The 27,423-nt window shown below is 44.3% G+C and overlaps 1 protein-coding gene across 2 annotated transcripts; it reads right to left on the bottom strand.

Annotated features, from left to right (window-relative positions):
- Nucleotides 1-16: 16 nt before the first annotated feature.
- On the bottom strand, nt 17-27,423 carry LOC126531727 (uncharacterized). 2 transcript variants are annotated; one of them, XM_050179420.3, is made up of 5 exons: nt 26,862-27,423; nt 25,142-25,460; nt 18,308-18,483; nt 10,510-10,820; nt 17-7,681 (listed from the first exon to the last, which is right to left on the bottom strand). In XM_050179420.3, the coding sequence occupies exons 2-5, from the start codon at nt 25,424-25,426 to the stop codon at nt 7,404-7,406; spliced, it is 1,050 nt and encodes a 349-aa protein (XP_050035377.1). In that variant the 5' UTR covers nt 25,427-25,460; nt 26,862-27,423; the 3' UTR covers nt 17-7,403. The 2 variants fall into 2 exon arrangements, with proteins under 2 accessions (XP_050035377.1, XP_050035375.1); XM_050179418.3 differs by having other exon boundaries at nt 25,142-25,444; nt 26,862-27,422.

Here is a 27,423-nt window from a genome sequence, read left to right as displayed (position 1 = left end):
CAAAATTGGGCACCGAGAAGCTTTATACATACTTTATTGCAGATATTAACAGTAATCACATCTGTCTCCTCATGACAGTTGTTGCAACCATTCCAAGAAAACAAAAGATTGAAGTTTAAATAAAAACATCTGAGAAAGCACCTGTTCAGACAGTATTTTGCCGACTTGCAAATCAGAGATGTTAATGAGTAAAGTGCACAACCAGTTCTATAATGTAAACTGTTGGTGTCTGAATGAAAATTAGGTAGAGATGCTGAAATACGTGGTGAGATAGCATCTTTGTAATGTTGATGCTTCCAGGCATGTGTGTTGAATATATTAATATATCCAAACACAAAACTTGCAGTTACCTCTTAAGCGTTTATGTTGGTCTCAACACAGCAGCCAGACCCTTTAGTTGGTCACAAAAGAAATGATGCTGTACACAGCTGCAAATATCTACTGTTACAATATACTGGGTGTGCGAGGTACTTGAGGACAATGACATCGGTAAATTTCAGACGAGATTCAGTATACTCGTTCCAAATATTTTTCACTGATACTTTTGCTGCTTTTCAATTGAGACAAACAAAATCATCTTCAGCCTAAATTATTGCCTGAATTCGACTGATAATATCTATACATTCCAATCAGATGGTGCACATTGACGTTAGGCAATGCTACTACAATAACGGTCATTAGCAAGTATTTATCATAGTGTGGCTGTTTGTTAGTCTTTCTCTCAGTGGTGACGCCTGCCATACATAGCGGCTTACAGGTTTAGGTATTCGGAACTAGGATGCCATATTGAGGGTGACATTGTTGCTGAAGTTCGCAACCGGATGTTCTTGGGTGGTGCAGGCACTACGGGCTCAAGCAATTCCGTAACTAAGAAGTGGGGCGTAATAGAATGGTGCACAGGAAGCTTGTTTTTGATTCTGCCACCTGAAGCTGACCGTAAGTGGCCATAATGGACTTTTCAAGGTTCTCGCTCATCATGACCTTCATGTGCTAAAGAAATTAAACCGTCTGAATGACGGCTGACAGTGATTAATTGTCTTTGTCTCAGCTGATAATTGGCCACGAACTCTTGTCTCACCCAGAAAACAAACCATTTCACAACATTCAAGAAGGTGGTGACTTCCAAGTCAGCATGCAAGGGGACTAGGACGATGCACTGCTTCATCTCCAGTGTCGTACTGAACGCTGACACCCTGGAATAAATGTGCTAGATAGGTCACAGAGGGGTCGGTGTGGATGATGTTAAAGGTCTGGACAGACACAATGAGAAAGTTAACGTCTATGGCAATTCAAAGCTGTGTCCTCGGATACCTTGCACATCTGGTAGACATGCATACAAGAAATGTGCCAAACCAAATTCATAGAACAGCCTGCAGGAAAATCCCATCCCCTTTTCGTTTGAGGTGCTGTCTTCAGGTGAGTGGTGCAATATACAATGCCCCATAGGAAAAGGTTAACTTTTAACACTTGGGCCTGTGAAAATTCCCTAAATTTTTACATGCACTGTTTACAATTAAATATTATCCACAATGTTATGCAAAGAATCTTGCTCAAGGAATAAGGCACCTCCCCTTAACCAACTAATCGTTTTTTAAACCTAATCATTAGAATGCATGATAATGAAAAGAACGTAAACAACAAAATAGTATGCACGGTTTCTGAAACATGCGCACTAAAATCTGACAAGCACAACCCATTTTCTGTAAGCAGGTCAAGTGTTGTATTGAGAAGTGGGACAAAGCCTTGGCAATACTGGTACAAGCTGCCACAAGTACAGCTTGGTGCTCAAGGATAAAAAGTTACGATATCCACCACGAAAGCAAAAAAAAAAAAAAAATATGTGAACGATGATTGTGAAGGCAGCTTTCAGGCTGAAAGTATAGCATTTACAATGGCTTTGGAAGATACAAGAGTGCCTGCACTCTTCACAGTCACTCCAGAACCATTAGGGGGAGAAAAAAAAGGAACCATCACCATTTGGCATTGCCCAGGCATATAGTTATGGGCTAACAATTTAATATTTAATGATTGCATGTGCTTGTGCCAGAGCTTTCAGACATGCTAGAACTTTGAATAACAAGGAATAAGCACCCCTTACCCTTCCTTGTAGTTTTGTACAGCTAAAGGGCACTCTCGCATTGCAAGCGTTCAACAATCACCGGAATGGTGAGTACCACATTGACTATATATATATGGCTTGGCTGATAACGTAGTAATGGGTTCTTTCATCTGTTGTATTGTGAGAGCTAGTTCAATTTATCAAGGAATTTTCACAATACTGAATACAGCAGCATTTTAAAAGTGAAAACATTGGCTGACAATTTCTGTTAAACAGCTTGTTCCTGTAAAATCTCAAAATGGCCTACTGCTACCATTCAGAGATAAATTTGTAATGGCAAACTAGCCTGAAGAAGGTTGATGTGAAATGCCAGAAGGAACTATACTGCCTGTTAACTCCATCGTGCATATGTTAACATCATTCCCATGATGGTCGAACCATCATGCAGGTAAAGGCAGAAACCAATTTCTAGAAACTTAACGGACAATAAGCAGCACAAGTTGGTCTGGTGAAGCAATTCTGGATGTTCGCCCATTAATTTTCTTTCTCTCTATTCAGTACTTAATTTACATTTCTTGGTGCACCTAGTTCCTGACTCAGTCAATAATTAAGTGCCAGCATGCACGCAATGTTGCTTTCTTTGTCAGAGCACCTGACAAACTTGACTCTGGCATCATAATTTAGCAACCATGAGTTTCATTTTCAATTTTCCTTTCAATTCTTTGGCAGCTTTATAGACGAAATGGAGTAATACACTTTCCAGATGGGCAGCTTCAGTGTCACCTCAAGCAAGTGTGACTCAGTGTCACAGTGTCATTCGCTGACAGTTAGATGGAAAATTCAGCAACACTTATTGCAAAGCAAACTTGTAGTATGTGTGTTTGTTGAAAACACACTGAACTCGATCAAGGTGTGGAGATTCAGTGGTAAGCAGAGGTAAAAGAAACAGCTGAAGAAGGCTTTATCATTTCTCTATATTACTAGGTGTCCATTACCAGAAAACTAAAATATTTTTTTAGCAGATGAAGTTTTACATCCCAAAGCAAAGTTCACTCACCCTGTTCAATAATATATGTGCTTGCAGAACACCATTAAACTGTCTTGCTATAACCTTAACTAATACATGTAGTTATGTAGCTAAGTCCCCAAGCTGCAGAGAGCTGTGAAGGGCACCAGAGTAGTAGGTTCCAAAATATTTATTACTAACCGGGGTCTCGTAAATCAGCACTGAAAGCTCAGCATATAGGGATTTGTTTTTCCTTACACCTCAAGCCCAACGATATGTGGCCACTGCAATGTTATAGCCATCAAATGTGCCCAACAGCAGAACGTCCTTGTTGTTAAAACACTGCAATGTCATTGAAAGCACCAACATGTTAATACATATTTGCCACATGCATTAAAGCTGAATCTCTCATGACGCATTCAGTGTGCACTGGCAGTGTTCTGGGTTTGCCAGAAAAGCACTGGACAAATGGTAATTCCATCACGAATGACACTGCAGAGAGCAGCTCTCTGCATCTGCCTACGCCATGTGAACAGGGCAAAAATGAACCAGTTTAAATAGTAGCCTATTTGGTCAATGCGTACAGTTGGCAACAAAGAAAACGTGATATTGCAGGAGGTACCTACATATTGTGCACCAGTGAAAAGTAAATACTACAGTATGTACTAAACTATAGATATGAGGAGCACAAGTGATTTAAAGATTTTGTATCTGAATAATAAGCAAAAAAATTTTTTCACAGCACACCATCATACGGTACTCGAATTCCAAATGCACAGAATTTACATTATTGAATTTCATTTGTCGGTGACTGTACTAACAAATTAAGAACTGCGCTCACTTACAAATGCAATACAGCAATCATTGCATAGCCCTTTACCCTGTCAAATTCACACTGTGGCTAATGCCACCCTGTCATGGCTAGTAAATGCTCTAAATACAAAAGAACGCCCAGAAGACATGTGAAACAACTCACTAAGTAGACAGCTTGTATTGTACAACCTGGTATCGGGACCTGCGCGTGCATATTTTTTCCTACATCTGTGTCTCTTGAAAAGAGGCTTTACCTTGAGTTCAAATCTAATCTTCACATTAAAGTGCTATAAAAGAGCCTTTCTAGCGAGTTTGCAAGTTGAAAGGTTCAAACAAATCATTAGCATTAAATTCACAAAAATGTCATATCTCCAAACATGGCTGGTGCTGGCTGAGAGAATCAGCCAGATGAGTCCCTCATATTGTTCATGGGATCAACATGGACTTGTTTGTGAAAAGTGCATTAATTAATTTGTATTTTACAGCACAAGGGGCACATGAAAATGCTTTCACTGGGCAACCACAAAACTGATACGCGTATGAGAGAAAAAAGTAATAGGAAGCATAATTCTAATTAACTGATCGAATGGTTGATTAGGTTAACCATCCCAAAGCAACACAACGGGCTACGTGAGCTGTCGTAGTGGGTGGAGGGCTCCCAATTAATTTTGACCAACTCTGGTTCCTTAATGCGCATCCAAAGTGTTGCAAACAAGTAGTTTTGCATACCGGCCTCCTTAGAATGCAGTTGCTGCAGATGTTGGAGCATAATTTTGATTAACGTCCCTGAGTACATTTATTCATCATCATCAGCAGCAGCCTTTTTTATGTCCACTGCAGGATGAAGTCCTCTCCCTGCGATCTCCAATTACCCCTGTCCAGTACCAACCGATTCCAACTAGCACCCGCGAATTTCCTAATTTCATCGCCCCACCTAGTCTTCTGCCGTCCTCTACAGCGCTTCACTTGTCTTGGTACCCATGCTGGAACCCTAATGGTCCAACGGTTACCTAACCTGCGCATTACGTGACCTTCCCAGCACCATTTTTTTCTCTTAATGTAAATTAGAATATTGGCTATGCCCGTTTGCTCTGTGATCCAAACCGCTCTCTTTCTGTCTCTTAACGTTCATTATTCTCAGCTTATTCCTTTCTGCAAATTGTACCAGCATATCTCCTCTAGCGTTCCTAGAATCTACGTTGTAGTTGCCAATTGCTTGTTCACCAGCCTGCTTTCTCCCCACTTATTATTTAATTATTATTTAATTTATTAAGTACTGACAATAAAAAGACAACAGCAAGCGTAGTGAGACGAAAGGCAATGGCAATGTCAAGCAGTCATAGTTTTTCAGGAATGGACTATTTCAGCTCAGCGTTTAGTCTTCTCTGTACAGATGCATGATCGTCACAGGTGTCACGCGGAACAACGAGGAACGTCAAAGGCGAGTGTCAAGAAATGGTGGGCGTCAAGCGGCCAAAAATCTGGGCAAGTGTAAGCTCTGGTTGCGTGCCTACCACCAACACTGGTGGCAGGCACTTTGTCCTCGTCTTGCCTTCTTCATACACAGGCAATATGTAGCCGTGAAATGTAAATGCAACTGCACGGGCATACAGTGCTTGTGTTGGCTGCAACATACCAGACGTAACCTTTGGTCTGCTACCGAGCTGACTGTGATGATGCATCCACTTGACTTCTTTATTTTCTTGTAGCCAAATAGTATGCTTGCAGCTCATTTCTCTGCAATACCTGCTTTCACAGCACGCAATGAACAGAGTTCCACGTAAGAAGCTCAGCACATGAACTGTGAGCAGAAGATACTGAAATAAAACACGCGATTGGATAATGTTGCTCAACATGCTTTAAAATCTAAATGCTCTGACAACTGCAGTTTCTGGACAGCTGATATTTATCATTATTCAGCCAAGGAATGATACACGATTTACAGGTTCTGAAATTTCTAAAAACATAACAGGAGGATTAAATAATGACATCTCTTCATATTGTCACTAGATTTGTACTTTTCTTTTAAATGCTGTAAAGTTCATTAAGCTCAGTTGAGCTGTTGCCCAATGACAGCAGTTCCTTTTTTCCGTTCTTTGAATGGGAACACCAGATAAATGTCTGGGATGAAGCTTACACTTAATATGGTTCATTTAAGAGGAAGCTTTAGCTCGAGTGCTCCTATCTAAATACATGTAAAAGGAGAATTCGTTTTTCTCGGCAACCACTGCACCAAATTTGACGAGGTTTGTTGCATTTAAAAGACAAACTTAAAATCTAGTGACTGTTGGTTTCGAATTTTCGAGTTAGGTCGTCAATTTTTTATTACAAATTGGCAAAAATCGAAAGTTTTCTAAAAACGAAACTATCAAGTTTACAACTCCGTAACTAAACAACTAAAAATGATAATACAATTCTGGGAATTGCATCTAATAGTACATCTAAAGCGGACAAAATTGATATGTTACACATGAATATAAAAAAAATTTAATCATAGGTAAATACAACTTTTGCAAAACCGTTGTAACCAACGTAACAAATTCACGTAAGATGTAAAATGACATATTAAATTTGTCCGCTTTGAATGATCTAATGGATGCCGTTTACAGAACCGCAATATCAGTTCTTGATGCAGAGCTATGAATTTGTGAACTTCGTGCTTCTATATTTTTCAAACGGTCAAATATTTGAAAATCGTTTTAAGAAAATTCAAGCCCTAAATCGAAATTCCGCTTCCAACAGTCACTAGACTTTAACTTTCTCTTTCAAATGCAACAAATTTCATCAAAATCGGTCCAGGGGTTATCTCATAAAAACGTTTTTGCGTTTTACATGTATTTGAATAGGCCGCGTCGGAGTTGGGCCCGAGCTAAAGCTTCCTCTTAATGTAAAGTCGGTATCAAAATATGAGGCACGCCATAGCAGGGTACTCCGGATTAATTTTGACGATTTGGGGTTCTTAACGTGCACCTAAATCTATGAACTAGAGTTTTTGCATCTCGCCCCCATTGAAATGTGGCCACCGTGGCCGGGAGTGAATGCATGAACCTCACTACATTTTCTTAGATAATGTGATCTATGAATTCAATACCGACATGCACCACAACATGACGCAATGCCTGCAACCAACACTTATAGCGGCCCCATAACAACACTAGGAACGAAGATGAAAAGAACAGATATGGCAGGACAAGTACTGAAACCGGTGCCAGTCCTACCATATGTGTTCTTTTCGTCTTTGTCCTTAGCGCTATTATATGAATACTGTCAATATGAACCAACTCTTGCAAATCAAGGTATTGTTGCAACACTTATATATTTGGTACACCTCAATAAATTCAACCATGCAGGCTATATGCATATTGTTGAACACCAGGCAGTTAAATTAAACATGCTTTCTGACTGGCTGAATCTGTGTGCCATAAGATTAGCTGTGTGCTCAACAGCCATACACACAGCAGACAACATATATGGGCAACAATTTCTATGGACTGATAACAATAAAATCGATCCTTTTGATAGGGTCTACTGTGCTGGATCAAGCACTAGTGCATGCCCTGAAAGGTGCTCCAGGACGTGACCTTCAAAATCATCCTGAGTGTATCGCCGCGGGAAGAGGACCTCGCAGATCGGACAAACCCTCTCGAGCTCCTCTTCTGGTAGGGTGCCTTGGGACACTTCTGTATTGGGGCTGCTTGCAGAGAGCTGCTGTGTGAAGTAGACACGAAAACTTTCATCCGAGGGTCTTGATCCGCTAAACGCTGGCCGGCTGGTACGTTCGCCTTGCCTCTTGGGCTGGTTATCTGGCACACAAACGGAAAGAAGAGTCCGCAGTCTACTGAATTTGAATTAATATACTAAAGCGACGAATGTAGCATGACGCTGGTTTTTTTGTACGCAACATGTAAATATTAACGATTACAGTCAATAAAGCATAACACAAAGCACGTGGTGCCGGCCAGGGTAAGGTATATTTCGAAGCGTTATTACACAATATGTACTAATATTATAATACTGCTTCACTAATATACTTTACCTCCGCACCGTGTGTTTTATTGACAATGATCTTTTTTGACCAGATGGGATTCCGTCAGTCCCTCGATTTTATGAACAATTATAATGTGACATAAGTATGTACAGTGCAACCATAGCCAATGAATTAGAGGGCGAAATGGTGTGCACTAATGCTTGTAAAACAGGGAACTATAAGACTTCTATTTACCATTTAATCAGAAACCGCTCATACCCCTGAATTCAAATTTATTCTATGCCTCTGATGGCACTGCGCACACCAACAGGGTATGCATCATACCAGGCTTCCAGGAAGAGCCTCTATGACAGCTATGACTATAATGACTAACGTGCCTATTTAGCACCCAGCTCTCTTCCTGTCACGGCTCCTCTGTGAAAATGCGTCATTCCTTTATGTTGGTCCCTAAACCGTATTGCGCCAAATCACCGACACAAACAATGAGATGTCATCATTAACTCTGAAATTCATTTATTCATTCATTTTTATTTCGGCATTATGGTACATGTACAGCATGCACAAAAATGCTGGGGGCACAGATTAAAAGCCACAGAAGGCTTGACAGGGTCTGTACCTGGTAATTGCACTTTGACAGGGGTAAAAGGAAATGTTCGTATGCGACAAGCATACAATGACAAAAACTATACATGTGAAATATACTACTAAAAGTCTAACACTAAAAATGAAATACTTTACGGCATGACATAAAAAGAAAGCAGGACTGCAGTAAACAATGCCATTGGTTTAAAAGATTACGCAATGTATGTAGTACAATAATCTGTCAGCCATAGTTAGTATGAGTCTGTGGCAAAAACCAAGAAGTGATTTCACGCATATCATAAGCAGTCACTCTTTCTGTCAAGTTAGCAAGTTTCTTCGAGTATAGATTGTTTGTTTTAATTTCTTGTTTGTAGCGTGTCATTAGTAAAGCATCGTACAAGTCGACAACAGGTATTACATTTAGTTTTTTACAAACGAGCCTTGTGTGTGCGTTATGTGGAGCATTTACAATCAAACAGACGGTTCTTTTTTGTAATCTAGAAAGCCTCAGAATGTTGGAAATTGTTGTGGTTCCCCAGACAAGGTAACAATAGCACAGTTTTGAAAGGAAAAGTGAATTATACAACAACAGTTTTACATTTTCAGGCAAAAGAAAATGTGTGCGCGATAGTATACCAACCATGCGAGAAAGGCTGGAACAAATAGAATCAGACTGCGAATCCGGACATGTTTTCATTAAAAAGCATAGCAAGACATTTCACAGCAGGAACCAGTTCCAATTTTTGATGTACCAAGAAAAAGCACCAAATCAAAGTTGACTTCCTTGGTTTTAGCTCTAAATAAAACTGCTTTTGTTTTAAATGTATTTATATTGAGTGAGTTGCTCATACTCCACGCATGCAGTTCTCCGAGTACGTTATTTGCTCTGGTTTGAATTTCCAATAAATCTGATCCCAAGAAAAAGAAACTACCATCGTCAGCATATGCTATAAATTGGGTATTTTCATCTATTTTTACTATGTTATTAATATAGACATTAAAAAGTAGAAGCCCTAGGATGCTTCCCTGCGGTATGCCACTGTTTAGGGAGCGAAAGGTTGTAGCTATTCAGTTGTACCTGCTGCTGGCGATAACTCAAGTAGCTTTGCATAAGCGTAAAAAATGCTCCATGGAATCCGTAATGCTCTATCTTTTTGAAAAGTGTGGTATGATTAATTCGATCAAAGGATTTTGAATAGTCAATAAATACTCCAACTACGTAATGTTGATGCTTGAAACCAAGATAATAATAAACGTATGTTGGAATGAACACAGTGACACACATCAATGTCATTTTTCGCGATGGTTTCATTCATTTCATTCCCGAGCACCTCAAGCATTCCCAAGCACACTGGTCAAGCACTGTCGTTTGAATGCACACTACTCTCATCGGAATGATGCTTTTGCTGTGGGGTGTTAATGTCATGGAAAAGTTTGAATTGAAGACATGTTTATTGCTAAAAGGATTAGCACAAGTAAGAATAATGAAAGACACGGAAGGTTACCTTCTATTTGCAGACATAACTGCAAGACTGCACCTTGAATAAACTAGTTGCAAGTTGCCACCTGTGTCATATTCTGTCTTTATGTTCACCTTTATAGCAACAAATATTCCCTTCAACAAATACCTACCAGGGCACAAAGGTCTTTACACTTGCAAGACGAAAACGGCAGCACAGCTGCGGCATCTTGCATGGGCACTGAGGCTGTATTCCAATTTCTAACCTCACAGAAACAGCCCCGGGCCACTCGCCAACAATGTTCTTTCCTTCTCTTTACCTTTTATATTGTATTGGTTGTTGTGGTGGTGTTTCGTGTCACTTTTTTCATTCAATGTTGCATTAATGGATGGGATTCCGCATGTGAGACAGCCTGTATTGAAGGGCAAAATCACATATATTGTAATGACCACATGTGTGTGGCCCTGCACACTCATGACATTAGCTAGTTTTGCTAGGGAAGAGATTTCACTCCTGGACATTTCTCGCTCATTGGCTCCAAAACATGGTCACTGCTTTCTGGCTGTGGCTATAACAGCTGTCACACTGTCCTGTGGCTTACCTCTAAGCCTTGCCAGAGTAGAGAGCAGTGCTGCCCTCTGGCCCAGCGCCTTCTCCCTGGCCGTGTTAAGCTGCGCAGTCAGTGTGGCAACAAGCCGCATTGCAGCTTGCAGGCTGCTGTCATACTGTCTCGTGTCTTCTTCGTCTGCTCCCTTTGCTGCTCCTTTATGTGGTTGGTCGTGGCTGAGCAGGGGTGTCCTTGACCCATCGCTTGACGGTAGATCTTCGATGACTTCTCCACCCAGCTCTTCCAAGCTTTTCATCTCCTGCTGCATTCGGGCCATCAACAACTGTGACATGCCATCCAACGTCCTGCAAAATGAAGCAACACATTCACAATCAGCCTGTGGCAGTGAATGATACGTCAGCTGCTCGGCTTTGTGCAACCCTTTGTCTGAAGTGGCTCCTGAAGCGTGCTGCCCGTGGAGCTGGGCTGTGGGGCCTATGCGGCCCTTTTGAGTGTGTTTAATGACAACCATTTAAAAGGACTGCCCAACAATTCAAAAACAAGAACAAAGAAACCTAGCAAAATATCTACTTTACCTACATCAAATGGGTGGGTGACCACGGCATGAAAGTGTTAGATTATGCACAATTAATTATTGGAAATGGCCTACGCCTTTTTTAAATGCCATCAACATCATCACTGCCACACTGTTTGGCACCAACAACAAAGTGACATTACATACTTCCACACTATTTGAGCACGTATGGTTTTACACAGCTTAGGTACGACTTCCTGTCAGTTACTAATGAGTGCACAATGCAGCTGTGGTGTCACAGTACAGCCCAGATGCATGGTGATGAGCTTTGCACCTAATGCCAGATGCCAGACCTCTCAAAGTAGCATATGCTTTACTGTAAAATTCTGTGCATGCGCCCGCCCCTATGGTGAGAGATAACCCAAGAAATATTGTGGGGGGGTGTGGGGGCTTGCTCGGTCGTGGAGTGAAATTCGAGGGACGTCAGCCCCAGATCCGGTGACCAGCGAGTTATACTTATCTGTATTGTCTCCCAGTGATCGCAGGCTCGCTTGGCTTGCTCGTTCACTTCCATTGGTATTGTTGCATGTGGAAAGACACAGACAGAAGACGCTATTTACAGGCTATTTACACTGGAGCCAGGCAGCCAGGCCGACACTCGCTCGCGCCAAGCGCACCGACCAACTTCGTCGTCGTTCTCGCGGCGGCTCGTTTCTTGAGCATAGCTTGATCATATCGTAATACTACCCCCCCGGCGGCAAAAGCACCGTCACGGTGCTGTTAAATATCCAAGGCGGGTGGAGAGTTGTAGGGCTTGAATCGGGCGACGTGGACAATGTCACTGGTTGTCACAGCGGAGGACGTAGTGGGCGTGGCTAGAACGATTTCATAGGTGACATCGGTCACTTTGCAGAGCACGCGATATGGGCCTATGTAACAAGAAAGGAGTTTTTCACATAGGCCAACTTTACGTGAAGGTGACCAAAGTAACACGAGGCTGCTGGACAAAAATGGACATCACGGTGACGGAGGTCGTAGCGTTGCTTCTGTTTGTCTTGAGATACTTCTAGACGAGCGCGTGCAAGTTGGCGAGCGTGGTCAGCATGGGCGATTGCATCACGAGCATAAGCACTAGTTGAAGCTGTGGCGGACGGAAGCACAGTGTCCAGTGGTAGCGTTGGTTCGCGGCCATACAAGAGGTGAAACGGGGAAAAGCCAGCAGTTTCGAGACGGGTAGAGTTGTATGCAAAGGTAATGTAAGGTAGAGCCAGGTCTCAGTCACGGTGGTCGTCGGAAACGTATTTGGATAGCATGTCTGTAAGGGTGCGGTTCAAGCGCTCAGTGAGGCCGTTCGTTTGGGGATGGTAGGAGGTGGTAAATTCATGCCGTATTGAGCAGGCACGCATGATGTCATCGATGACTTTGGCCAAAAACGTACGGCCACGGTCTGTTAGCAATTGACGCGGAGCACCATGCATCAAAATAATATCATGTAGGAGGAAGTCCGCTTGCGCAACTGGTCGGAAGAGCACGGGTTACGGCGTAGCGGGTCGCGTAGTACACCGCGACTGCAACCCACTTGTTCCCTGATGTAGATTCCGGAAATGGGCCAAGAAGGTCTAAGCCGACACGATGAAAGGGTTCGGCAGGGATGTCGAGCGGCTGCAGGTAACCAGCGGGGAGCTGGGAAGGCTTCTTGCGTCGTTGGCAAACTTCACAAGCAGCGACGTAACGTCGTACCGAACGGGCAAGGCCCGGCCAGAAAAAACGGCGACGTACACGGTCATAGGTCCGAGATACGCCGAGATGTCCGGCCGTTCATGCGTCGTGGAGCTCTATAATGGTGGAGCGGAGGTGTTTAGGTACTACAAGCAGGAACTCAGAGCCGTCCGGATGAAGGTTACGACGGTACAGAGTACCGTCGCAGAGGACGAAGAGGTGTAGTGTAGCATCGGCCGGAGAGTGCTCAAAATGGTCGAGGAGTGCTCTGATGTAGGCGTCACGGCGTTGCTCGTCGGCGAAATGAAGCAGCTGTGATACAGAAAATACGCAAGAAGCACTGGCAATATTAGAGGAGTCAGAGTCGTCAACAGGGTAACGCGACAAGATGTCAGAATCTTGGTGCAGGCAGCCAGACTTGTACACCACGGAATATGAAAATTCTTGTAGCCTCAAAGCCCATCGACCAAGCCGCCCTGTAGGATCTTTTAGCGAAGAGAGCCAGCAGAGAGCATGATGGTCAGTGACTACGGAAAAAGGGCGACCGTAAAGGTAAGGACGGAACTTTGCAACCGCCCAGACAACAGCAAGGCATTCTCGTTCCGTAATGGAATAGTTGCGCTCCGATGGTGATAAGAGGCGGCTTGCATAAGCAATAACGCGATCCTGGCCACGCTGACGCTGGGCTAAGACGGCACCTACGCCATGACCGCTGGCATCTGTATGCAATTCTGTAGGGGCATCAGAGTCGAAGTGGGCGAGAATGGGTGGTGAGGTTAGAAGAGTGACGAGATGAGAGAAGGCAGCGGCCTCTCCAGTGCCCCACGAGAATTGTACGCCTTTTTTCAAAAGGTTAGTTAGGGGTCTAGCAATTGTCGCAAAATCTGGAACAAAACGACGAAAGTACGAGCATAGCCCTACAAAACTTCGAACGTCTGCGGCTGTCTTCGGAACTGGAAACTCTCTGACAGCGCGAGTTTTGTCGGGATCAGGCTGTACTCCGCAAGCGTCAACGAGATGGCCCAGAAGAGTAATTTGCCGGTGGCCAAAACGACATTTGGACGAGTTAAGTTGCAGCTTCACCTTTCGAAATACATCTAGTTGTGAGACGTTCAAGGTGAGTGTCGAACGTTGGCGAGAAGACGATGACGTCGTCGAGGTAGCAGAGGCATGTGGACCATTTGAAACCTTCGAGCAAGGAGTCCATCATGCGCTTGAAGGTGGCAGGGGCGTTGCATAATCCAAACGGCATTACCTTAAATTGGTACAGGCCATCAGGTGTGATGAACACGGTTTTTTCTCTGTCCATATCGCCAACAGCAATCTGCCAGTATCCCGAACGAAGATCAATAGACGAGAAATAGCTGGAACCGTGCAGGCAGTCATGGGCGTCGTCTATACGTGGGAGCGGGTAGACGTCCTTCTTAGTAATGTTGTTCAGATGACGGTAGTCTACACAGAAGCGCCAAGTGCCGTCCTTCTTCTTAACCAACACCACAGGTGACGCCCAGGGACTCGAAGAAGGCTCAATGATGTTTTTATCGAGCATTTTGTTGACTTCGTTTTGAATTACTCGGCGTTCCGACGCAGAAACTCGATACGGTCATCGGTGAATAGGCGTAGCATCGCCAGTAAGAATTCGATGCTTGACCGCAAGCGTCTGGCCTAAAGGGCGATCGTCGATGTTGAAAATATCTCGGTAGGACGATAATACTTGGCAAAGCTCTTCAGCCTGCGCCGAGGACAGGTCCGTCGCAACCATTTTCTTTATATTGGGATCGGCACTTGAGGCTGGCGCGAGGGGCTTGCTAAGCTCGCGATAACCATCGGTCGATAACGCTGCCACGTATTGGTCGCCGAGACAATCAACGGTGGCAAGGCAAATACCTTGCGGTAGAATTTGCTTTGCCAATCCAAAGTTACAGACAGGCATGCGAGTGCGGTTCCCAGTAATATGAAGTATACTGTGAGGCACTGTAACGTCATACCTTATTGGAATGTCGGGCAGAGGAGTGACGAGGTACTCGCCTTCAGGAACTGGTGGGAAAGACAACAGTTCAATGTAGGCTATTGACTTTGGCTGCAGGCAAGAAAGCCGGTGGGACGTAAGCGGCAGTGGAGTGCATCAGAAGGTTCTGCGAGCATCGGCAACTCAAGGCGAAGGGTACTGGAAGAGCAGTCAATAAAAGCAGAATGTGCGGAGAGAAAATCGAGGCCGAGAATGAGGTCGTGGGGGCAATGAGCAATTACGGCGAAGAGGACAGGAGTGTGGCGGCCGGCGATGCTGACGCGTGCCGTACACACGCCGATGATAGGCACAGTACCGCCATCCGCAACGCGGACGCCGCATGCCGACGCTGGGGTGAAGAGCTTGTTCAGTGATCGTCGGAAGGCAGCACTCATAATTGAAAGATGTGCTCCTGTATCGACGAGTGCCGTGACAGGATAGCCGTCAATGTCAACGTCAAGGAGGTTTCGGTTCGTAGGTAACGTGAGCAGAGGATTTGAGGGCAGGGTTGACAACGCAACTTCACCTCCAGAAGCTGCAGCGCCTAGTTTTCCAGCTGGATTCGGGAGGCGATAGGCGGCGAAGAGAAGCGACGGGGTTGGGGCGAACGAGACTGATGGCATCGAGGTGAGGGTGAGCGGCTGTACCGAAGGTTCGGAGCAGGAGCATCAGCGGCAGTGGATTCATGGCGGGTGGTATAGGGAACGGAAGGTCCAAAGGTGCGGGAATAAGCGGTGGTGTATGTTCGAGGAGGTGGTGGCCATCGGTTGCGGCAGTGACGAGCAACGTGGACTATGCGACAGCAGTGAAAGCAGATCGGCCGGTCATCAGGGGTACGCCAATCGGACGGGTTGCGGCGAGATGTGGCGGAATAGGACTGCCGAGGACGAGGAGGGCTGCTAGAGAACTGGGGAACGCTGGGTTGAGATGTGGAACACACGGAGTTCAGACCCATATTCTCAAATTCCTGTCGGACGACGGCCTGGATCATCGCAATGGTGGTTGCTGGTGGATCGGGAGGCGTCGTGGAGAAAGCTGGCGAACAGGTGGCCTCGAGTTTCGCTTGTTGCGCTTACAAAACTGATGGCTATCTCGTTACTAATCGCTCAAAGGGCGACCGCTTGTTTCTCGCTCGTTTAGTGCTCACAGGGGGTGTGCATAGGAAGGATGCCGCCGTGCATGCGTTTCCACTGCTTATTTTTCAGAGACTCACGAAAACTAATTGCCTCTGGTTGGCGATAAAATGAAGATTAGCGGAAGTTTGTCACATGTTTTGCTTTTTTGACGGGCACACAATCACAGTTTTCTTGAGTGCGTGCACCTACGTAGTTCGATTATGCTATGAATGTACATATTAGTGTAAGAGCAGGAACATTTGAGTCTTGCGAAATATTCTCGTGTGCGCATTTTCAAGCCTTGAACTATAAGAATGCATCAAATTTCTAATTCTTATAAGTTTATTTCCTTTTTCATTGTTGTTATTCATGAATGAAGAGTACATATATACGAACACAAAATATACTTTTCTCACTTTACGGTCACCCTACAAAAATTATGGTAAATTTTTATCGAAATAAGTCCCTAAGAAAAATTGGAATCTGAAATTTAAAAAATCAACCCTGGGCAGTCGCACATGGCGAAAAAAATCGAACCTGAAAGGGTTAAGTAAAACTGAACTGTCTTTCTTTTTCTTTATTGTTATACTCATCTCTACGGCACGGACTTCATGCAGTGATGATGCACATAAACATGCAAAAGTTGGGTCTTGTAAAGTTGAGAGCAGCAAAGGGAGGCAGTAGACACAACGAAGTTACTACTCAATGGATTATGTATTTACGTATGCTTGTGCTTTGTACATTCACATGATCGTGGCTGATAAATAAAATTAAATCATGGTATTGAACATCCTTAAGCTGCACAGCGGCTTATGGGGGACACTGTGAGGAAAGCCTGTGCATCAATTTCGAACCCCTGGGGTATGTTACTGTGCTCCTAAAGTAGGGTAACAAGTGCTTCTGCATTCCTCCCTCACCTGAATTTTGGCGCCGCCACTTGGTATGGCTCCACTGAGCTGCCGTGATGGTTATGGCTGATATTCGTAGACGAAGTTCATCTTGTATATTGTTTAAAACTACAGGTATCGTGAGAATGTGCATCATCTGTGATAAGTTGTTTGCTTTTGAAGAGTGATAAATTTTCGTGGCTGTCTGATCTACTGAAGAGGCACACACTTACGAAATCACTACATGCTGACTTTGGGGAACCATGCACTCGGCAACTATGCTACGTTGCTGTGCCAGTAAAACAGGGACAATCATACTTTCTAGGCACAGTTCGTAAATGCTATCACTTCAATAAATAGCAATATACCCGAATTACGATCGCAGCAGTTGATGTACAGGCAGCACTCTTATGCAGAGAGAACAGGTCGCATAGACGTTTCTTTTGCCAACCAGTGCTCACTTTGGAGGTGCAGCAGATAAGAGAGGCACTCACAGTGACGTCACACTGTTTGCAAACAGGGAGAGGTCTATAGACCATTTTGTGCTTCGTAAACACCTTAACACGACATAAGGGGAGCTATGTGCTTCGCAATCTGTTGCTGTGTGCATGACTGACAAGACTTTCAGATTCCTGGTGTATTTTGTAGACTGCAGGGGTTGCGATACAGTTAAATATGTGCTATATGACGGTAGTACTATTGCATATCCATTGGTACAAATCCGTAGATGAAGAAAGATGATATCCGAAGCCTTCAGACTTTGGAGCATTTAAACCAAAATTACCTAACGATTCTATTAATTAATTTTCCTGCTCACACTTTGTCAGTGATCCGACTGACGCTCTGCCTACATTATCAGCAGGATTATCTGGTTGTGAGTGGTAGATGATAAGACAAAGAATCAGTCAAAAGAAATTCTCGCGTTATACCGGCCCAGGATTCCGCAGTAGCTCTATCATACACTTAGAAACAGCATTACGCATGCACAATGTGGCTGTGCAGTTATAACGGAGGATGTGCCATCATGACCAAATGAAAGCTGAACAGAAAATTATGACAGAAACCATCTCGTGATAACTGTCGACGGTAATGCAATTAGCATTGGAGCAATGCAGCGACACTCCACATACCACTCCACTGCCATTGGCCGAGTGCAGTCAAATGGAACTACAAATTGTTGCAGAAACTTTGACTCTACAAGTGTCATGCTGCATGTCAAATTGCACTCAATTCTCATTGTGTGCATGTCAAATTACACATGCACGTACTGCATTTCATGCGTGGAGGTGTTGCATGTCAAGATGCATTCCAAATTCATGTCATCACATTCATGCCATCATATGCAGGCATGTCATGTCACGCATATCCTCATATACAGGGTGTTTTTTTAGCTGAACCAAATATTTTAGATTGCCTACGGCAGATAGCACAATTCTAACCCTTGATCTAAATTACTAATTGATATAATTTCCCTTTAATGCACAGTTATATCCAACGACATCATTGCTTGGCATTAAGGGTTTCTAAACAGGTGTGGAAACTAAATCGCCTAAGTATGATATCACAGGTGTAAGGCAACAAAGCTCACCACACAGAAGGGTCCTCTTGGTCCGAATCCTGTACGCCCACTTCCACAGGGTAGCGAAATGGCTGCTTCTTTGAGGACTGTGGCAGAGGATATGGACCAAAGCCTCCAGAATTTGCTTTCTGGGCTTCTGCGAGCTGCTGTGCGAGGTCAGTATTCCGTTGGTTCTGCTCCTCGAGCTGCATCAAAGAGCAGAAGACGTCATAGTTTGTGCAAATCATTTAATGTTGCTGTACTGATAACTATTTTTATTTGTTTTTTTCTGTGTTTTTACATTGATGCACTGTAATTATTTTACCCCAATTTTGTCTTTTTGTTGTATTTACGTTTATGCACTGTTCTTTGCCTCACCAATGTAACTTTTACCCTATGTAATACCCTCCCTAGTGGGCCTTTAGGGTTATTGTGAAATAAATAAATAAATAAAGTGTCAGGCACTATGCTCTAGGCTGATCACGTTAATGGATGTGTTTAAAAATACTCATTGACTGGCTCAACCAGTGAATGATGACAACCTGACTGGAAAAATAAAAAGTAACAGTTGAACTTCAATAGAAAGTTTTATCAGAGCGTTTGCTTATGCTCCGCTCCGCACACATTTCACGTGCACTGGCAGCTACATAGACTGCACTGATTTCGCTTAGCTAACAAGTGCATCTCCCAGAGTCGCCAGTGACGTGCTCTCAGCTTGGCTGTAAAACGACAAAGAAAACAACTGGACACACCCCGACGCTCCGCTCAATCGGGTTCCCAGCGGAATGTGGGCAGTGTTTGACGTTCCGCTGCCACTATGAGCGTTGTGTGCACACGCATCACTGTTCTCGGTAGCATTGTGCTGGGCGGCTGTGTGCAAATTGTTACGAAACGCCGGTCTGAGTGAAGCAGATCGTAAATGCTCTGCTAGAACTGTCTAATATAGTGAGCACTGATATAACAAATCACTGGATATAACAAGCCAATAAAATATGTTTCTCGTGTGTAAAGAATATAGAATATAATGAAGGTATTGTTACGGGGATGTTGGGAGTATAAGACTGTATTTACAATGTATATACAAGGAGATTCAATTGGGTTAAAAATGGCTGACTAGTAACAACACGCAGCAGCCAGTGTCTCGCGGTCTTCTTCCTCTCTCTCTCTCTTATTGCACCCTTCCGTAACAGAACCCCCGAGTGGTGAAGCGCCGTCTCGGCGCATGGTAGGCAAAGAACTGCGAGCGAAGTATGGCTTCAGCCGCGAAACGTGCACGACGTCAACCGGCAGCGGACTTGAGGATGGATGAAACTGTAACGGCGCGATCTCATAATTGACGTCGTTAACTTGACATAGGACTTCATAGGCCCTGTGTAGCGAGAGAGAAGCTTCTGGGAGAGGCCGACCCGACGACATGGTGACCAAAGCAGCACCCAAGCACCTGGAGCGAACTGAACATCGCGATGGCACCGGTTATAACGCTCTTTCTGCACATGCTGCAAGGCTAATAAACAAGATCGGGTGACTTGACACGCCATGTGAGCGAAATCGATGACTTAACGAGCGTACTCAGAGGGCAACATGGGGCACAGAAGGTAGGATGGTGTGAAAGGGCAAAGTGGGGTCGCGACCATACAAAAGATAAAAGGGTGAATATCCTGCGGTGTCATGTCGGGACGAGTTATGCGCGAATGTCACGTAGGCCAGCGTGACGTCCCAGTCGCGGTGATCGTTGGAAACGTACATCGACAGCATCTCTGTGATTGTTCGGTTGAGACGTTCCGTAAGACCATTCGTTTGTGGGTGGTAGGCAGTGGACAGCTTGTGCTCAGTGGCACAAGAGCGGAGGAAGTCATCCACAACTCAAGACAAGAAAGAGCGGCCGCAGTCTGTAAGTAATTGTCGAGGTGCACCGTGGTGGAGAATGACGTCGTGAAGGAGAAAATCGGAGATGTAAGTTGCGCAATTAGTCGGCAATGCCTTTGTTATCACATAGCGTGTCGTGCAATCAGTAGCGACAGCGATCCACTTATTCCCTCTAGTCGTCATCGGAAAAGGGCCAAGCAGGTCAAGGCCTACACAAATGAATGGTTCAGAGGGAACTTCAACTGGATGCAGTCGGCCGACTGGTGGCAGGGGAGGTTTCTTCCTGCACTTACAAAATTCGCAAGTTGCGACATAACGACACACAGTGCGGTAGAGAACCGGCGTCGTATGTGGTCGTATGTACGCAAAACTCCAAGGTGTCCCGCCGTCGATGCATGGTGAAGTTGTTCGAGAACGACGGATCGCAGATGATGAGGAAGGACAAGGAGCAACTCAGGGGCGTCAGGGTTGATATTGCGACGGTAGAGGATGCTGTCATGCAGCATGAACATGCGGCATGTGCTGTCAGTGCTGCCAGATTGCACTCCGGCGATGATGGACTGTAAGGATGCCTCGCGTTGTTGTTCAGCACGCATGTCGGTCATGTCAGTCAAAGCCATCAGGCAGGTCACCGGATCATGCGCAACAGGATCGGGAGGATCCATGGGGTGACGCGAGAGGCAGAATTCTGGTGAATGGGTGCAGGATGCGTCGGCTTTTGGCCTGCTCGAATTGCCGGCACTCTTTAATGATTGCATCAACTGTAGAGCAGCTCTTGCACATGAGCAGATTAAACGCATCGTCAGCAATGCCCTTAAACACGTGCCCGACCTTCTCAGCTTCTGTCATGTCGTGATCGACTTTATGACAAAGCGCGAGCACGTCCTGGATGTACGAAACATAGGACTCTGTGGGCGATTGGGCACGAAAGGGCAATTCCTGCTTTGCGGCAATTTTATGGCTGGCTTGTCTGCCAAATAACTTCTCTTTGCAGTGGTCCCAGCTGGTCAGCTTCTCTTCATGGTTTTTGAACCACGCCTTTGCCGTGCCTTTTAGGTAGAACAACAAGTTAGCTAGCATAAGCGTAGGGTCCCATCTGTTGATTCCACTCACACGTTCGTACATAGCCACCCACTCTTCAACATCGGTGCCATCAGTTCCGCAGAAAGTTCCGGGATCCTTGGATTGCACAACCACAACCGAAGGGGACAGTGACGTAGCGTGCGATGGTGACGTTGGAGGTGGCAACGACGTTGATCCCGAGTGCTCACCGTCATTCATGGCGAGGACGGTGATGTGACATCCACTACGGAGCTCTGTTTCCAGCCGTGGTACCCCACACCTCCCACCAATATGTTACGGGGATGTTGGGAGTATAAGACTGTATTTACAATGTATATACAAGCAGATTCAATTGGGTTAAAAATGGCTGACTAGCAACAACATGCAACAGCCAGCGTCTCGCGATTTTCTTCCTCTCTCTCTCTCTCTTCTTTCATCCTTCCGTAACAGTATTTTCATGCTGGATGCAACTTTCTTATAACAATGTTTGACTGTTAATAACACTCTCAGAAGAAAATACTTGTATTTAGAGCTATGTTCATGCTGCATCATTGCTGGGTGTAAGGACAGGGTGGGACGTGGTTTATGAGCACATGTTGCAATGTGCTCTTGCAATGTGTTGTTGCAACAGTAAGGCACTACACAGTGTGTTGCATGACTGGCATCACATAAAAGCAATACTGAAAACATTCAACTAAGATGACCCAGGATCAAAGCATTTAGGAACATTCCGATACGGAATATTTTGTAGTAAATTAATAAGTAATATCCACAATTCATTTGCATGCTGCGAAAAGTCGGTAACAGTATTTTTCATAGAAGCCAAATGATTCAACAGATCAACAGTAATATGCAAATAGAAGCCGTACGTAGGTCCAATCTGCTTATCTCCAGTTGTGCTGTACAAGCTGTAAAAATGGCATCTGTGATGTTATACGCATGAGCCATTTATTGCTATGTCCAAAGCTGTGTCAGTGACACTTCTACTGAACATGCATGAATTTGCTTACTAATCTGAAAACTCTGAGGAAATCACTATATGCTGTTTGTAAGACAGTTTGGTGAGCGTCAGCTCTCCCACGCAGTGATGAGAACTCAATCAGAACATGGCCACCTACCACATAATACAGCTGGCTTCCATCAACTCCTACCTTGCGGGCCACAGCTAATGGATCAGCTTGTTTGACAGCTTTACAACACACTGCCAAACAATAACAGGAACTCTTCTAGAAGCAATGCCAATCACTATACAGCTTGAAGACTGCACATTTACATTTGGCCAGATTTGTGGACATCTTGGACAGATAGGAATGTATAAAAAGCTTCAACGAGCAGAAGGTATCACCGATTTTAGGTTTTGTTGCATGTTGGACTTCCCAGATTGAACATGCAAAATGTAAAGTTTGGGCAACTTGGCTGCACAATTTTTTTAATGGAAGCAGTTTAGAATCAACAAGTTACGCTGGGCCATATTTTAAACTCCTACAGGTTCAGTGCTTTAATAACACTTCAAACTTTTTGTGTGACCTGGAGTACAACTTATTTTGATGTTTATGCTGCCATAATATCAAGTACAATTTCATTTTTCCCTGCAGGTGAGGTTGCTTTTAAGTTAATCAGCATTACAACAGTGTATGTACAAGCATGGCCTCCCATACTTTTTCAATGCCTGCTTACTGACAAAATCAAGGGTCACTTAGAGGGTGCCACTTCCGCAGTAGTTGGTCACAGTCTATGCGACACAGTTAGAGCCATGTCAACTTTCTCTCATCAGATGTCATGTAGAAGCAAAGGAACAGCAGCGCAACCACGTGGCAAAAGTTGTACATGCTTTACCAACAACAGGTATAAAATGTCTGGAAAATGTCATGCCATTGTAGTGGATCGTTTGGAGAGCAACTTGGCAGGAATTGCAAAAATACAGAAGGCTATGTTATGACACATGATGAATGCTTCGCATTTTGTGGAGCTTTCACTCAGATAGGAGCATGCAATTTATTTCTGCTTGGCCTTCTATAGAAGCATGGCTAGCAGTCTGATTTCTTATTGCTGAATTACATTATAGCTGATTACGTTATGGTGCTTGGCACATGATGCAACAGCAACACACAGTGCCATAGGTAGAAATTATAAAGAAGTATGAGAAAGTAGTTGGGCAAGTTAAATGGCAGTAATTTTGCTTGCATCGCAACAGGGATGTAACCATACAGAATAGAGACACAGAACAAGCACCATGCTTCTCTGTACTTACGTCCCTGTTATGCTGCAAGCAATACGGGAAGTGCAGTGGCAAGTATCCAGACAAGAAAGTAAAAGGAAACTGCACTTTTTGACACAAGAATTTATGAGGGGACGTGCACTTTAGCGCTACTGGCTTGCTATTTCCTACTCTGGGATGAAGGTTGCTTGGCTCATAACTCCTTGCTTCTTCTTCCTATATTTCCTACTGCTCTGTACACAGGCACTTAGCACAGCAAGAGGGAAAAAAATACTGGGACAGGTTCTTGAAACCTAAATGGTCAGTCCTTCAAATAGGTTCATCTCTGATCATGGAGACATACTGAATGACTCTTGTAACTGACAAGTACATTATAATGAAAAACCTACACAGGTGCTATACCTGTCAAACATGCTCAGCAGTTGAGCATGAGGTGTATGTGCAATCAGTTGTGTCAGTGCCCAGTGTAATGCGTTCTCTCTTTGTGGAGTGACTTAAGCAGCCATCTAAGAGCCCTCGGGCACCGTTTATTGGCGAAAAAGAAGGATGGCAGCCTGCACTTATGTGTCGACTATAGAAAACTCAAGCAGATCACAAAGACAGACGTTTATCCGCTACCGCGTATCGATGATTCACTGGACAGGCTATAAAACACACGTTACTTTTCGTCAATGGACTTGAAAAGTGGCTACTGGCAAGTCGAAGTTGATGAGAGACACCGTGAGAAGACCGCTTTTGTGACGCCCGACGGACTTTATGAATTTCAGGTGCTCCCCTTCGGTTTGTGTTCTGCGCCAGCAACGTCTCAACGACTAATGGACGCAGCACTCTCAGGCCTCAAATGGCAAACCTGCCTGGTGTACCTTGACGACGTGATTGTTTTCCCCGCCACATTCGAGGAACACTTACGAAGACTGAAGACGGTCTTTGAAGCAATACGCTCAGCTGGTCTAACTTTGAAACCTTAAAAGTGCCATTTTGGTTTTGAAGAACTTCAACTTCTCACTCACGTCGTTAGTCGTGAAGGTGTCCGACCTGACCCTGATAAAATCGTTGCCATTGCTAATTTCCCAAGCCATCTGACAAAAAGGCTGTACGACGTTTTCTGCACCTTTGTGCCTACTACGGATGGTTTACTGCAGAATTTTCGCGCATCGCGTGGCCCTTAACACATCTCACCAGAGATGTCCCCTTCGTGTGGGGTGAAGACCAGGAACAGGCATTTCACGACCTACGGCAATGGCTGCAGATGCCTCCTGTGCTCGCACACTTTGATGAAAACGCCCTGATGACAAACAAAGCCTATGAGCTTTGTATTTGAAGAAAACTTCACTTTGACCCCGGGATGAAGCCCACAACCAACAAATTTTTGCCGAAGTCACTCTACCATCTGACCTAACCAGGAGGCTAGCTGATCACTGAGCATGACCGAATTAATGAACAACTAAAAGCATAAAGACAGTGAACATGGCAAAACAGTTCTACAGAAATCTATAAGCAGGACAAAGTTTTGACCTTGCGCATTCCACAAGGTAAGAAACCTGTATGGGTTTCCTTTGTAGCTTCACACTGCCATCAGCTGGATGACAATTATTCCCATGCACGATACTTTCACTAACTTGCACATTTCCGCAGGACTCACTTGACGATGAGCTCGAAGGTCAGCTAGTACCAACTCAGTCACCTCAAAGTCCCGGTTTAGTAAGCCTTGCACCAACCTTTGATTTCAAGTCTTCCGTTTCTTGGTCACGTTTATCTAACTGCTGCTGGAGGTAGCCCAGGCTAATGTTTTTTGCCTCAACTTCTGCCCGAAGCTTTGCCTTGGCACGTTCAAGGCGGGCGATCTCGTCCCGTGACTGCCTTAGGTGACACTGCAGTTCCTCGAAGGCCACTTGCAGGCTGCAGTGTTCTTCCCCCATCAGCTGCTTGTCTGCAACCGTGGCTGGAACACTTTTTACATCGCGAGCAGTCGCGGTCGTGCTTGGAAGCCGCCGCTGCGTCATGGCTGCAGGCAGTCCAACCTGCAAAAGCAGCAAGCTGCAGCAAGTCTCGGTCAAATATATTTCCTTTCTACATATCCCCTTTACTCAAGAATTGTGTTGGGCTGTTGGTGCACGCGTCAAAGTTTTATAATTTCATTTCAGAGCACTGGAGACTCTATTGCAAGGAAATCATGGTGGCAGGGTAATTCTTTGTGCATTTTATGGCAAGTCCTAACAATTACACAGTAATTAAATATCTATTGTGCAGTCATTCATGCAGTGTTTTATCACAAAAATAATTTAATACTGGCTCAAAGCACATGTACAGCCTATTTATGGGAACATAAATAACCTGTCTCTGTTGTTTAGGATGTATGTTTGTGGTAATGTTTGTATATTCTGTATAATTTTGCATAACTTTCGTGTTTTTGTTCTTTTTTTATTATGTATCTTGTACAACAATCTATTGCTATTTGTGTTATGTACCCTCCACGCAATGCCTTGTGGTGATGTAGGTAAAGTGTAAATAAATAAAATAAATAAATTACGAGAAGGGAAAGATTATTCCTTCGTCATTTCTGACGGAACGCAGCACATCAAACATCCCGTCACATATGGTAATGTTTTCAGGAAAGTAGTCATTTGTACAAATACACAGCACAGTGAAATGAAATGGAGCAGCATTCAGTATGCACGGGTTCAATTCAGCCGAAGGTCATTGTGGTTCTTTCCTTGCCACCACTGTACAGAACAGGCGAAAACAAGTTGGTAGACAAATATGTATGCCGCGACTATAAATGTAAGCGTTTTCTCTACTAGCCTTGTTACCGCTTTAGTTTACGGTCAACCGACATCGTTACCAGCGAGTTACAATGCTGGTGTCCATAACATGCATTTAGGAGCTTCTTGCTTTTGGATCGAGATGCGTGGGACTCGAAGCGTTTGTCGATGTCTGCACGTCGAGTTAAATGCGCCACACTTGTACGCACTCAAGGTATTCGCTAATAACGTTTTGAGCTATGAGTAACGATCTGCTCTCTATCCCTGCTGACCTCTATGTGCTTCGCTGTGCATAAAGAAACAAAACAGGTTACGTTTGACTTGGCAATCACGTCGGATAAACAACACAGGCCAAGCAGGCGTTCCACATCTAAAGCTGTGTCTTATGAACAGAGGAATCAAGTATTGCTAACAAAAAATTTAGGCGTTCCCGTACTTGAGCAACATAAAGTGCCCATGTCGTTGAAAATTACACATTTTGCGACTTAATACGTCAAATGAAGTCGGGTACAACATGTGGCATCTCTATTAGCTACAATCGACCGAACTCGCTCAGTCCCTCCTCATCAGAATTACACGTAGTTCCTGAAAGACAGAAAAGATGGGCAGTTAACACGCGAAAAAAGACACAACTTAGCATCACGACATATAAAATTTATCATGCGTGACAACTTACACAGCGACTCTTTCCGGAGTGAATGGATAAAGAGCGACGATCAAAACACACACGCAGAAACGGCTGGCCAATCAACCGATCAACCAACAAACATACTGTGCCAGGTTTAGGAAGCCTGTCACAAAGTTTTACAGCACACTAAAGCCATTTCAATAAAACTAGCGGGAGGACGCCCGGTAACGCGCCAGCAAAACTAAACCACAGTGGCACAGTTCTGTGTTTTGGATTTGGATTTCGCAGAATGGTTTGGACTGGATTGCGTTGGACTACAAGTTTGGCGCTGCGGTCTGTAGCGTGCGTCGCGTTTTTTTTTTTTTGCTGATGATGTTTATTGACATCATCGTTGACACATGGTAGAAACAAAAAGTCACCTAGCCTGCTTGATTTAATTATGTTTTTCTACATCTATCGCCATATAGGCTTTTGTGTGATCTCGATCTTAACTTTTGTGTTTAAAACTTCTATCACTATATCGGATCATTACCTACGCTTGCAATGACTCCTGTTCTATAAATCTCTTCCCTGCTTTTTTTCCACAAATACTCTAAACGTGTCTTAATTA

Source organism: Dermacentor andersoni, chromosome 5 (genome assembly GCF_023375885.2).
Source record: "Dermacentor andersoni chromosome 5, qqDerAnde1_hic_scaffold, whole genome shotgun sequence".
NCBI classification, from domain to species: domain Eukaryota; kingdom Metazoa; phylum Arthropoda; class Arachnida; order Ixodida; family Ixodidae; genus Dermacentor; species Dermacentor andersoni.
Note: the sequence above shows the minus strand (reverse complement) of the source record. Positions and strands in the feature narration are given on the sequence as shown.